The sequence below is a fragment of the Lepidochelys kempii genome, chromosome 9 (assembly GCF_965140265.1).
Source record: "Lepidochelys kempii isolate rLepKem1 chromosome 9, rLepKem1.hap2, whole genome shotgun sequence".
In the NCBI taxonomy this organism is placed as follows: Eukaryota; Metazoa; Chordata; order Testudines; family Cheloniidae; genus Lepidochelys; species Lepidochelys kempii.
The window spans coordinates 34,440,604-34,454,820 of NC_133264.1; the positions used below are offsets into that span (position 1 = coordinate 34,440,604).

General features: G+C 43.6%; 1 protein-coding gene across 3 annotated transcripts in view; it reads right to left on the reverse strand.

Annotated features, from left to right (window-relative positions):
- The window catches only part of DAW1 (dynein assembly factor with WD repeats 1), a 31,551-nt gene extending 17,395 nt beyond the window's left edge, over positions 1 to 14,156 (reverse strand). The window contains exons 1-6 of one of the 3 annotated variants that reach the window (XM_073359863.1): positions 14,055 to 14,156; positions 11,800 to 11,872; positions 9,789 to 9,933; positions 3,406 to 3,464; positions 2,328 to 2,450; positions 207 to 306 (exon numbers count right to left, since the gene is read on the reverse strand). In XM_073359863.1, the coding sequence (XP_073215964.1) occupies positions 207 to 306; positions 2,328 to 2,450; positions 3,406 to 3,464; positions 9,789 to 9,933; positions 11,800 to 11,872; positions 14,055 to 14,094 (540 nt within the window). In that variant the 5' untranslated portion in view covers positions 14,095 to 14,156. Of the gene's footprint in view, positions 1 to 206; positions 307 to 2,327; positions 2,451 to 3,405; positions 3,465 to 9,788; positions 9,934 to 11,799; positions 11,873 to 13,992 lie in introns of all 3 variants that reach the window. The other 2 variants (XM_073359860.1, XM_073359862.1) reach the window with 2 other exon arrangements.
- Between the last annotated feature and the right edge of the window lie 61 nt (positions 14,157 to 14,217).

Genomic DNA, 14,217 nt, shown 5'->3' on the forward strand with positions numbered 1-14,217 from the left:
TTGATTATACCAAGGTCCTAGATGACACCGAGAACTTTTGAATAATCAAGGGGTTTTTTTCCAGTGTAATTAACAAACAACAGAGGAAATGACCCTCTTATGAAGTAGTAGTAGTTTGACTTATTAAGTTCTGGAAAATCAAGGTTGTACTGCATATGAAAATACAGTTGGATGCAAAGGTTTAATATTGTAAGGCAGGAACTCACTATTTCTGCGGTGTGTCCCCTGAAGGTATGATAACATTTTCCTGTTTCTGCACTCCATAATTTGCAGGTTTTATCAAAAGATCCAGTGGCAATCTTATCACTAAAATGGAAAAAGTCATTTTTATTTAGAAAAAAAATAAATAATGTTAAAGGCAGCAGAAGGAGAAACTGAAGAATTCACAAAAATATATGATCCTTGATATGCCAAAGCAGTATATTTTCAAATCATCTCATGAACAAGCCTAGAGTTTAGCGATATATTTATTTTATGACTAAATTGTGGCTGGCACTGTAGAGATTTGCACTCCTTGGGTCAGTTGTAAACACTCTACAAAGATATTCTGTCCCATTTCCACACCAGGTGTCAGACCAAAATCAATGTGAGAGAGAGGACATGATGTAGTTGCTGTGTTAGCATAAATTCCCTCAGTGCACACAGATGCATTCTGCCAGATTATTTGATCTTGCAACACACCTTTTAGAAACTGAAGTTTTATTAAGGGAAAAACAAACAATTTGCTGGTGCGCAATTCTTTCTTTGCAGCCTATTTAGTTTATATTTTCAAATTAAAAAGACAGGGCCAAATTCCCTAGTACATTGGGGCAGGTTTGTGCCTGTCCACCAATGCAAAGCTGTCAAAGCTGGCCACTCTAATTTACACCACAGGCTAGACCATCTGATGAACATCCAAACAGACTTATTAAAAGTCACAAAATGTCTGCAACCTTACAAAGTTGTTTCATATACATTAGCATTGCACCTCAGTAACATCTCTTAAATTACTGGTATAGTAGGTTTGTGTGTACACGGCATCTCCCTCTGGCTTTCTTGGGACTCATTCCATACCCAATTTGTATTTAAACCTAACAGAGTGGAAGGTCAATAACATGGAACTCCCCATATATGTCTGTTTCTTTGATAAACCACTCAAAGTTACATTAAGTCTCTAATTATCCTCCCAGTGAAGGCAAAGGGAGTATTGTCATTGACCTCTATGGGTATGTCTACACTGCCATTAAAAACCTGCAGCTGGCCGTGCCAGCTGACTCAGGCTTGCAGGGCTCAAGATAAGAGGCTGTTTTACTGCAATGTAGATTTTTGGGCTCAGGTTGCAGCCCGAGCTCTGGGACGCTCCCATTGCACAGGATCCTAGAGCCCTGGCTCCAGCCCTAGTATTTACACCACAATTAAAGAGCCCTTAGCTTGAGCCCCTTAGAACTGGCCAGCTGCAGGTTTTTAATTGCAGTGTAGACATACCTTATGAGACCAGATTTTAAATGTCTGTACAACCTTCTTTTTCTCTTGCAATTATACAACCATTCATTTTGCCCAGCTGAAGCGACTGACCACAAATAATTGTTAAAATAGTCTCGTAATGAGTCCTATTAAGTGCTCACATGCTATAGTGATGGACATATTATAGAAACCTAATGATTGGTGTTAAACTAGTTCTTTTTCTTTGGAAATAGATTTCTAGCTCAACTCTAGCTCAAGGTTGTCAACAGGTTCATTTTCTCTTATATATGAAAAAAATATCTGCCATCCACCACTTCTTCATTATCTGGTTTTGTACACACACATCTTAAATATGTACTTTTAACTGTAAATATATTTGGATGATGGAAATAAGAATTCCTTTCTACCTTCTCCTGTAGAGTGTGGACAAAAGCATAACAGAGAAGAGAACGGTTTACTTTTTGAAGAACAAAACTCTCTCATAAAAAAGGCGGCTCTTGACTAATGTAAACTTGTGTACATGACATCATAGTCTCTCTACACTACTGCTGCTAGCTCTTATATAACCCAGACAACTTCTGTAGAAAATAAAAGATATGGAGATTCACATTGGACACTGTAACAGCACCCTCAGGATCTCCTATCAATTACTCACCAGTTCTGACCAGTTTCTAAGTCAGATCCTTGATAATAATGTATGAGTAGTACTAAATGGATTAACCCACTTAAAAAGGCGGTTATGCTGGAAAAGCTGATCATTCTAACTAAAGCAACACAAGCTGTCATTACTCTATTTTACTTTAAAGTTTATAGGATAACTATAGTTGCAACATAGCAATGTTGGCAATTAGAAGGTGTCTCAAAGACTCTGAAAACCTATTTACCCATAAGGATTATTGAAAGCTATTGCATAGACCACATTTCTGTGTCCCTCCAATGTACGTAGCTCCTCTCCTGATGCTGTGTCCCATATTTTGCATGTTCTGTCGTAGCTTCCAGTGATAAAGCTAAAATGAAGAAAGATAAATGAGTTACAGGACTGTAGAAACTTTCTCAGGGCCTGGGTCCACAACCTAGTGAAGTCAAGGGGAGTCTTTCCATTGATTTCAGTGGCCTTTGCATCAGGCCCTAAATGCTTTTCCCGCATTCCATGGTATCCATGAGAATATCAATCATGGCAAAGATTCTAAATCAAGCCATTTTCAAAACTTTACTAAATATTATATTTTTAAAAGATAACATTACCAGGGCTCAATGCATTCTCTCCTACTAAAAAAACTAGGCTCTCCTTTAGAAGAGATTACAGAGAAAAAATAGTTAGTCTAATAAACTAACAATCAAGTCAATTACAGCTCAACTTCACTTACAGTGAAAGTCCCAAAGTGTTTAAACATATTTCAATGGACTTGCACTCCACTTATATTAAAGCCTCACCCCATTGTTGAGAATAGCCCACTTCCACCTTAATTGAATTGGCTCGTTAGCACTGACTCCCCACTTGGTAAGGCAACTCACATCTTTTCATAAGCTGTGTATTTATACCTCCCTACTGTATTTTCCACTCCTTGCATCTGATGAAGTGGGTTTTAGCCCACGAAAGCTTATGCCCAAATAAATTTGTTAGTCTCTAAGGTACCATAAGGACTCCTCGTTGTTTTTACTATAATGTGTGTTTCTTTCTGCTGATCCTGCTGGAATACAGCAGCTATCATCAACATATGCGAGAGGGGAGAGTGCCATCAATTGAATCACATCCACCATTTTTTGCAGCCCCCTTGGTTTTTCCTTAGAAGCCTGAAATCCAGATATGGGAAGTGCTTAAATCTGCGTAGATACAATCATAACACAAAGGGATTTTTGTGCAGGATAGATAGGAGCACTGAAATTCACTATTTAATTTCCACATTAAAAATCTTTTTCCATTAGTAATTATGCATTTTGAATTTAAAAATGAAAACTTACCAGGAACCAGATTTGTTAAATGCTACATTGGTCAGTGGCAATATATGTGCCCTTAGCACCTGAAATACAGGAAAATTAAGATTTGGTGCATTTTCAAATAAAAATCAAATTACTAGGAGTTTTTGAACTAGCTTAATATCTACTCTTCTCAATATTTTCTTCCCATTTTAGTCATGCTAACTGAGCAGTTATGACAGTTATGACAGCAATACATTAACAATTATTAGTGGTGAGCAATTACCACTGTAGAATTCATGCAGAAAATTTCTGTCTTTACCAGGAATTGCAGTGGTGCAGCTATGCTACTGATTGCCTGGCCACAAATGGCTGTGACTGAAGTAGATCCTCAGTGTTTATAAGGCCTGAATGAGCTGTCCTCTCTCTGAATTTCATTCTCTGCTGCCTTCTCTGAGAACAGAGAAGGAACCCTAAGAGTTGCAGGAGGGGTGGGGGAAATAAATGGGCCCTTATGGACCATGAGTGAGGGCTTTCTTGGAAGGTGCTCCAACAACTGCTCTTCAGTGTTTGCTGTTAAGCCATATACTACAAACCACTCCATCCACTTCAAGAAATAATTTTAACTTTTACATTGTGAGATGCTTTCAACAAGTATAAGATGTTGTTTTAAAAAAATGGGGAGAGAGAGAGGCGATGTCAGAGTTCCACACCCAAAAGTTCACCACAATAAAAGCCTTATCATTGCTGATTTGAAATACACTGGTGGAATCTCTAAAAAGCAGACATAAAAATGGAGAAACTCATCAAGATGAAATTCAGAGAGGAGATTTCAAATATACCACTGCCTGGATCATTTAGATCCAGGAACCAACTGTTTTCAAACACATGTTGTTAAGATCTTTTGGTCAGAGACCATTTGTCTTTATTCTTTCTATAAACTGTCAGACATACCTATGGCACTATATGCAAAGATTTATTAAATAAGTAATAATTATTAATAGGGCCCTACCAAATTTACGGTCCATTTGATCAATTTCACGGTCATAGGATTTTAAAAATCATATATTTCAGGATTTCAGCTCTTTAATTCTGAAATTTCACAGTGTGGTAATTGTAGGGGTCCTGACCCAATAAGGAGTTGTGGGGGGATTGTAAGATTATTGTAGAGGAGGTTGCGGAACTGCTACCATTACTTCTGCACTGCTTCTGGCAGCAGTGCTGCCTCCAGACCTGAGCACCTGGAGAGAGGCAGCTGCTGGCAGGGAGCGCAGCTCTGAAGGCAGAGCCACTGCCAGCAACAGCACAGAAGTAAGGATGGCATAGTATTGCCATCCTTACTTCTGCGCTGCTGCCTGCAGAGCGGGGCCCTTAGTCAGCAGCCACCACTCTCTGGCCACCCAGGTCTGAAGGCAGCACAGGAGTAAGAATGGCAATCCCACAATCCCCCTAAAATAACCTTGTGACCCCCTCCCGTACAACTCCCTTTCGGTTCAGGACCCCCAGTTTGAGAAAGGCTGGTCTCACCCATGAAATCTGTATAGTATATGATAAAAGCACACAAAAGACCAGATTTCACATTCCATGATGCATTTTTCATGGCCACGAATTTGGTAGAGCCCTAATTATTAATAATACCAAATTAAAATCAATCTGCCATTATATTTAAGAATAAATTAGTTACATTGCCAACAACTTTCTGTATTTCTCTGGCTGTTTTTATACATGACTTGCCTTTCAATAAAACTTTTATCCTTTACAAGCCAGCTTCTGCTTGATCCTATTATATAATGACAACATAACTAGGACCCTACCAAATTCACAGCCATGAAAAATGCATCACGGACTATGAAATCTGGCCTCCCAGGTCTTTTGTGTGCTTTTACCCTATACTATACAGATTTCACAGGGGAGACAAGCATTTCTCATACTGGGGGTCCTGACCCAAAAGGGAGTTGCAGGGGGGTCAGAAGGTTATTTTAAGGGGGTTGCAGTATTACCACCCTTACTTCTGTGCTGCCATCGCATCTGGGTGGCTGAAGAGCGGTGGCTGTTAGCTGGGTGCCCAGCTCTTAAGGCAGTCACCCGCCAGCAGCAGCACAGAAGTAAGGGTGGCAATACTATACCATCCACCCTTACTTCTGCACTACTTCAGTGCTGGGCGACTGGAGAGTGACAGCTGTTGACTGAGGGCCCAGCTCTGCAGGCAGCAGCATAGAAGTAAGGGTGGATGGTATGGTATTGCCACCCTTACTTCTGCAATGCTGCTGCTGGTGACTCTCCACTCTCCAGCTGCCCAAAAGTAAGGGTAGCAGTACTGCAACCCCCCCCCCCCCACACACACACACCCCTACAATAACCTTGCAACCCCCAATTCCTTTATGGGCCAGGACCCCTAAAATTACAACACTGTGAAATTCAGATTTAAATAGCTGAAATCATGAAATTTATGATTTTTAAAATCCTAAAACCATGAAATTGATCAAAATGGACCGTGAAATAGGTAGTGCCCTACACATAACCGTACTTGTGAAAATCACACCATTTGTTGACATTGAAACGAAGGGATGTCAGGAATGCAGCAATTAGAACATCACTGCAGGACCAAGGAGGAGAAATGGGTAATAAGCAATGCTACTTAACCTCTGGCATATAGGCAGAGCCTCCAGCTTCCTGCTGTTATCTCTGGCTTCCTATGAATCTGTCTAACTCCTCTATCTCAACAGCCAGCCATAGGTTTCTTTGTTTTTTTAATAGCTTTTCCTCCCAGTTGCCTCTAGTCTCTTTCTCTCTGCTGGTTTTCAGATTCCCTCTCACCCCTTCCATGTGTAAGGGGACTGTTGCCCCCTTACTAACATTCAGTGGGGGTGTTTTAGTTGCTAGCTCCCAGTACTAAAAGGGGGAAGGGTTGATGGGGAATCAGGACCCTGAGACTAACAGCCCCCAGGAACAATGGGGAGAGGCCAATGCTCCAGGTCAGCCTGAATGACAGGGCGGGCAGGCTAATCAGGGAGTCAGGAGGCCAGGGAGGTCCCGTCCTCCGTGTGAGCTGGATTTGCCTGGGTCAGACCAAGTGGGGCCGAGCTAAGGAGAAAGCAGGGGCTCAAGCTGAGCTGGGGAGCAGAACTATGCCAGATGCAGGGGAACCAGAAAAGCAGCCCAGAGAGAGCAGACCCTGTCCTGGGAGCAGAGCTGCAGCCCCAAAGCCAAAGGCACAGGCCAGAGAGAGCAGACTTGCCCTGGAAGGAGAGCTGCAGCCACCAGAGCCAGAGGGGCCAGAAAAGCAGCCCAGGAAGCAGGTCAGTGCTGGGAGCAGAGTCACAGAAGCAGCCTGCAGAGCAGACCTGTCCTGGCAGGAGAGCTGCAGCAACCAGAGCCAGAGGGGCCAAAGAAGCAGCCCAGGGAGCTGGAGGCAGAGCAGCAGCAGCAGTGCAGAGACAGAGTGGTACAGCTGGGGCTGGAGCGGTCCAGAGCTGGGTGCAGTGAGCAGCTGGGGAGAGCGAGGGGGACCCTGGGCAGTGGGCCCAGCACAGGGAGACGCCTCAGCCAAGTGGTTCTGCAGGCCAGGCTTGGATCGTAACCCCAACAGGGTGGGGGGGCCACTGGGAAGAAGGGTCCTACCACTTAGAGCCTGAAAGTGTGTGGCCACCACCAGAGCAAGTGTCCAACCCACAGCATCCCTGCAGCAAAGCCAGGGCCTGAGAAGAAGGCCTGAGACTTACAAGGAACAGACTGTGAACTGCCCTGACATTCCAGAGACGTTTGTGATGTTCCCTGCCACAGAGCGGGATGATGTGTTTCCTTTAACCTTTCCCATTTTTCCTTATTCTTTTTGAAATTAATTGTTGATTAAATAACTTGCATTTGCTTTAACTTGTGTGTAATGGGCAGTGGGTCAGAGAAGTGCCCAGTGCAGAGAGAGTACCCCGGAGTGGGGACACAGTAGCCCCTGTCCTAGGTGACCACAGTAGAGTTGGGGGTCAAGCCCCCCAGGAATCCTGGGCCCAGCCTTGTTGGGGTTACGAGGACTTTGCCAGACAGGAGAGTGGAAGGGGAGTCCTCAAGGGCAGGGAGGCCTCTGGGTAAAGGAAGTGGGACAAGGACTCAGATCCTTTTGCTAGCCCACTTCACCGGGGTAATGCAGAAGCAAGGAAAGTTCCCCACAATAGCAGGACTATTCCGCTGCTTACACATGGCATAGACACTTGTAGGGAATGAATGGGCCATCTGAAGAAGGGAGAGCCTCCAAGAGAATCAATATAGAAAAGAAGATTAGTAAATTGTGGGCAGAGAATTGACTGCTAACAGCTAAGGAGAGAAAATGGAGAGGCAGAGATAAAAAGGGGCAAAAATGGAAGCAGTGTAAGATTGGGCAGAATATTGTCACAGAACAGAGAAGACAGAGGGATGCGGAAAATAAAGGGGGCTCAAAGATCTTAGAGGAGGAACTGACAGAAATGGAGGAGAAATAGTTGTGGAACAGCTCAAGGGGGGAGAGAGAGGCTATTTACCAGTTAGAGAGATTTTGCCCTTCAGGGAAAGTAGAGGGAGCTGCTCATACAGTTGCTGCAGTGGAAATGGGCCATGAAGATGTGGAAATTACAATAATTTGTTGGGTTTTTTTTCAAACACCCGCCAGCATATAAATATATGTACATTAGCATAAATAATTATGGAAATATATGGAGATTTGATCTCAAGCTTTTTTAAGGCCCCATACAGGCAGCACTGGTTGTGAGAAATAAACTCTTTGTGACAGCATAAATGTATCTGATAATTAGCAACAGAGAGAGGATGCTAGATAGATATATGTTCAAGTTCAGATCCTAACATTTTTCCCAGTACCAACACCCTTTTTGTAAAAGGCCCAGAGACATAACTGCTCCATCTGCAGAACCCATCTGAAGTCAATGAGAGTTGCCTGTGCAGAATGCCAGATTCTAAAGTGATATCAGGGAATGTGTGTTTCAGTACTGTAATTTAGGCTACAGCAGTCCATGCGATAAATCTCCAGAACAGTGCAGCCATCAAACAATCTCAAATGCCTAACCAGTTGCTACAGTAGCATGCTGCTCTGCTGGTTGTCTAACACAAAGTCATGATCACAATTATAGGAAATAACAAAGAAGACAGGGATGGGAAATGAGCCAATGCTGATCAGATTTGCCTGGCTCTTGTATTTCCCTTATTTAGCAATTACTATCTGTCCCCAGCAAAGACGAAATTCATTCTTTCTGTGGATATTTGTGTCATATACTAGAAAGACAAAGTGTGTAAGGTAATAACTTTTATTGAACCAACTTCTGTTGTTGAAAGAGACAAGCTTTCAAGCTCCACATAGCTCTTCTTCAGACCCAACATTGTCTCTCTAGAATATGATTGACCAACGTCTTTTTGTAGTTGCACAGTGCCATCTGCTGATATGATGAAGACACAACAATAGCCTATTGCAAATGAAAAAATGTAACATTTGGGAAGTAAATTCTATTACTGACTCATTTACAACAAAGTACAGCTAAATCACTCCTCTTCTTGTGACTTGTGGAAAACACTGGGTTATTTAAAGCAAATTTAGCAAGGTGCTGTATGTAGCAAAAGCACAAAAGTTAGTTGTTCTAACTTTTTGTATTTAAAAGGTGACAAGTTATTCAATACAAAAAAAATCAAAATAATAAACTACTAAATCCAAATAGAAGAAAGACCAAGTGGAGGTGAGGAAAATGAGAGATGTAGAAACTAAATTTCTACAGCAGACCTATGCCTTAGCAACCATAATTCTTATAACTCACAATAGACCTGGCTGAAAGACCAGCTTAAGAACTGTTTACTGTCTAGCCTTAGGATTTCTGCACAGATAACATTTTTGCTAGGGCTGGGAGATACTGGTATTATTAAAAATTAATTATTAATGGGAAAGTTAACAGGCTAATCACAATTTTGAGATCATTTGTAAGGACCCACAGCAGGGAAGCCAGATCCAGATTCAGTCCTGTTTGCGCTGCCAGAGCAATGCAAAAGTTATGGAGCAGGGCAGAGAATTCTTTAGGGCCAAATTCTGTTCTCAGTTGATCCAATTACACCTGGTCTACATTTAAAGCTTAAGATGACATAGCTTAGTCCACACCTCCGAGTACCATAGCTACACCAGTCAAACCTCAGGCATTAATACAGCTAGACCAACAGAAGAATGTTTCTGTCAGGTAGCTGCCACCCATCACTACAGCGACAGAAAATCCCCTTCCATTACTAAGTCTACACCTACACCACCGGGTTACAGCAGCATAGCTACGGTGCATTAACTATGCTCTTGTAGAGGCTGCAGAGTAGACATGGTCTCACGCTAATGCTGACGCACAGCTATTCTGGATTTATGACAGTGTAACTGCGATCAGAAAACACCCAGAAATTATTTTCAACATGCCTTGTACCTTAAAAAGGTAGAATTTGTGGTCCTCTTGTTGTCCAAGCTTCTCTTGTAACCTTAGTATTAAATGTATGACCTGCTCTTTGCGCGAAGCTGTGATGAGAGGTTCTGCTTTTCGGATTTCTTCTACTAAAGTGCCTACATCTGTACTAGAGTGCATGGAAAAAACATGCATCATCCACTGACAAACAGTTATGGTAAACACATTATTTACTTACAGAGAGTGAGAAAATAATCAGCCAGATGCTACACTGCTATTTTATTCTGAATAAGTTTAAGCAAAGCCAAAATATAAATACTTTTAAATATGTTTTACTGGTTTCTAATATCTTTTTTACCTTTCAGAAAAAAAATTATATTTGACTTTTTAAAACTGTAGTTTTGCAGAGACCCTTCACTTTTCAAAGGATTCCACAGAGGGTGTAATACAGCCAATACCCAAATGACACTTTCAACCTTTAACACAAAGTTAGTCTTAAATCGAAGCTAGAACCCCTTGATAGATAAAAAGCCCAACTAACAGCAACAACATTGTTGTGAACAGTATTAAACCTTGTTATGGGCTGAATTAAATCCTCATTGAAACTGATGGGTATGAATGTGCCCTTCATTTAAGAAACAGCTAAAGGGCTACACCTAAAATAAAGTCATGGAGTCTGCCCAGAAACTAGTACTATGTGGGTGGAGGGTTCCACTGGGTATTGTTTTCGTATTCACGGGTCGCTGTGGAAGAGACTAGCTGGGGTGCAACAAGAAACTGAGAGATTCAGAGGAAGAGCGAGCAGTGGCGGATTAGCCACTGAGCCAATGGGGCCCATGCCCAGGAGCCTCGGCCAACTGGAGCGCCAGGTGGGCAGAGTGGGGCAAGCCCCCGCACCCCAACCCCATTTCCTCAGCAGAAGCATTAGAGGAATGCGGGGGGCTGCAGGCAAAAGGGGTAGGAAGGGGCCTCGACTTTGCTCTGTCCCAGGGCCCCACAAAACTGTAATCCACCTCTGAGAGTAAGAAATGCCAAGCAGCAGTCTCTAAGCACATTGAGGCCCTGGGAGAAGCCTGGAGAGATTCCGGTTTGGTGGTGGTGGCTGAAGGAAGCTTGGGCCTGTACACTAAGAACAACTTTAGGGTTTGGTTCTTCCTGTGTTCGGAGAAGGACTTTGTACGTTCTTTGTAAATAAACAAGATTGTATCAAAGAAAATACCAGACTCCATCATCAATTTCTTCTCTCATCTGGAGTAACCTACAAGGCCCCAAACATTGACTAGTCACTCAGGTCAAAAAGGGGCAACAAGATGAACAAAAAACTAAAGTTCACAAACAGAAATCATGTTTATAAAATGTAACTATTTTTACGTTTTCACAAATCTAAGGCCTAATTCTGCAGCTCTTACAGCAGTGGGTCTGTGCATGTGGTGGGGGGGGGTATTTTTTTAATTTAATAAATTGGTTAGTCTCTAAAGTGCCACAAGTACTCCTTTTCTCCTTACAATGTGTATGGTGGTCAGGTTGGGCCATTTCCAGCACAGGTCCGGGTTTTCTCACCCCCCCCCCCACACACACACACAGACCCACTCTCCTGCTGGTGATAGCTTGTCTGGGGTGACCACTCTCCTTGCAATGTGTGTGATGGTCGGGGTGCGCCATTTCCGGCGCGGATCCAGGGTTTAGCAAGAACGTCTGAGGAACGCCCCCCCCATGCGTTCTTGTTGGGCCCTGGATTTGTGCTGGAGATGGCCCACCTTGATTGTCGTGCACATTGTGAGGAGAGTGGTCACTTTGGATGGGCTATTGTCAGCAGGAGAGTGGGGTGGGGGGAGGTATTTTTTCATGCTTTGTGTGTATAAAAGATCTTCTACACTTTCCACAGTATGCATCCGATGAAGTGAGCTGTAGCTCACAAAAGCTTATGCTCAAATAAATTGGTTAGTCTCTAAGGTGCCACAAGTACTCCTTTTCTTTTTGCAAATACAGACTAACACGGCTGTTACTCTGAAACCTAAAATAATATAATACTTACCCAGGACTGAGATCAAGTAAATCTATGGATTTGGTCTTCAATTCACCACCTTGAACATATTCCAAAATAATGCCTTTGAAGAAACAACAAACAATTCTAAATTAGAAGTTCATCATGGCAGCTGGCTTTTTTTTGGGGTGCACACTATCTGACATTTACATTGGTATAACCACATTGACTTCAAGCAGAGATACTCCTGCTTTACACCACTCTTATCAAAATCAGAATCAGGATGACAGCATTTCTTTCTTTGGGATTGGCAGAGTGCATCTGCTATGTTAAATCCTCTATTTGCAAAAATCTGCATAAAGAACTGCATATAAAATTGCATATCCAGGTCTGGGTAGGCTCTGGCACTTTTAAAAGATGTATTTTGAACTTTAGAATTAAGATGTTTGGCCACATTACTTCCTGTTTAAAGAAGATATTTAGAGCATTCTGTTGCTGTCTGGCATTCAGCAGGAAGGGCTATTCTAGATGAATTTTTATCTACTTGTGCATTTTGCAAGGTTTGTGAACAAATGTTTAATTTGGCAGAAGGATTTGTCCTTTCCTGACATTCTGAGCCTCCTCTCATCTCAATTTTTCACTTTTAACTATTTATCAGAAAAACCTGATCCCAGAAAAAGAAAGGAAAAAAGGCTCCTAAACAGACTGAGACCAAACTTTATACTATTGTCAAATTCCTGGCAAGATTGTTTCCTACAGTAAACCGTATATTACCTCAATTATATATTATATTACACCTATATTATACCTATATTACCTGTCATGACTACATTTGATAATACATACAAAAATTTGTAATTCTTGAATTTCCTACAATAGGTTTACATTTACTTTGCAGCTGTTTCCCTGGGGCCTGGTTCTTCTTTCACAACAGTTTGACACAGGTGTAATTCCACTGGGCTCAGTGGTATAAACCCCAGTTAATACTGGTATATTTACACCAGAATTAACAGGGGTTTGTATTTAGTCCATAACATCCCTTTAGTTATGTTATGACTCAAAACCTCCTGCAGCTAAGGTAATAAATCTCTTCAGGATTGTTATGCAATCATTGGAAATATTTAGGGAAGGGGGAAAACATATCCAAAACCACACATTATGAAAATTTGCAGAAATGCAAATATTTTTAATTGCAAAAGCAAAAAACAAACAGCACTGAGAAGATTTTCCCCTTCAGACATTTTGCAATAGATGGTCACAGCAAAGCTGCTGAGAGTCAGGGTACGCAGGATAGGCTAAGCTCTTAGGACCAGGGACCATCTTTTGTTTCGTATGTACAGTGGGGTTCTAGTCCATGAGTAAGGGTCCCAGTGCTACAGCAATACAAATGATACATAACAGTCCTATGAACAGGCACAGAAATGATTGCTCAGGAGATTCGGATAAAAGGTAGAGGGAATAGCTAAACCATCTTCATAGCAGGAGAGATGATAAGTACAAAGGTTTCTGAGAAGTACTGTGAAGGCAGCCTGGAGCGGGACAGCCCTACCACAGTCCTGTGCTCCTCCTCTGCTACCCATTCATTCCTGACTCCTTCTCGCATCTGCTTCCTCCTCCTCCTCCCATCCCAACAACACTGAGCCCTTCCTCTGTTCCCACCTACCCAACCCCGTCAGCCCCTCTCTACTCTCCCGCTCCCCATCCTGGGGCTCTTCCCCCCAGTAACCCCTCTTTCCCTCCTCCCCTATCCTGGGGCTCTTCTCCCCCACCACCCCTCTCTGTCCTCCCCCCATCAGCCCCTCTCTGCGTCCACCCCCCGCCCATCTGGGGCTCTTCCCCCCGTCAGCCCCTCTCTACCCTCCCCCAAGTCAGCCCCTCTCTGCATCCACCCCCCCCCCAATCCTTGGGCTCTTCATCCCCCCCCCCATTCTGGAGCTCTTCCCCACAGTCACCCCTCTCTACCCTCCCCCCAAGTCAGCCCTTCTTTGCATCCACATCCTGGGGCTCTTCCCCCAAGTCAGCCCCTCTCTGCATCCACCCCCCACATCCTGGGACTCTCCACCCCCCATCCTGGGGCTCTTCCCCACAGTCACCCCTCTCTACCCTCCCCCCAAGTCAGCCCTTCTTTGCATCCACATCCTGGGGCTCTTCCCCCAAGTCAGCCCCTCTTTGCATCCACCCCCCACATCCTGGGACTCTCCACCCCCCATCCTGGGGCTCTTCCCCACAGTCGCCCCTCCCTACCCTCCACCCAGCCTGAAGCTCTGCTCCTCATAGCACCCTGTGCCCTCCGCCCCGCTCCGCACCCGGCGGGTAATATCGCAGCAGGAGTCGCTTCAGCTTCATCGTCTTCCCGCACGCCGGAGCCCAAGCGCCGGCTTCGTTACCACAGAAACCAGCCAAACAGAATCACCCGCAGTGCGCAGGCGCGGCGGGGCGGCGAGTGCTTTGGGGACCAGACGAGGGCGG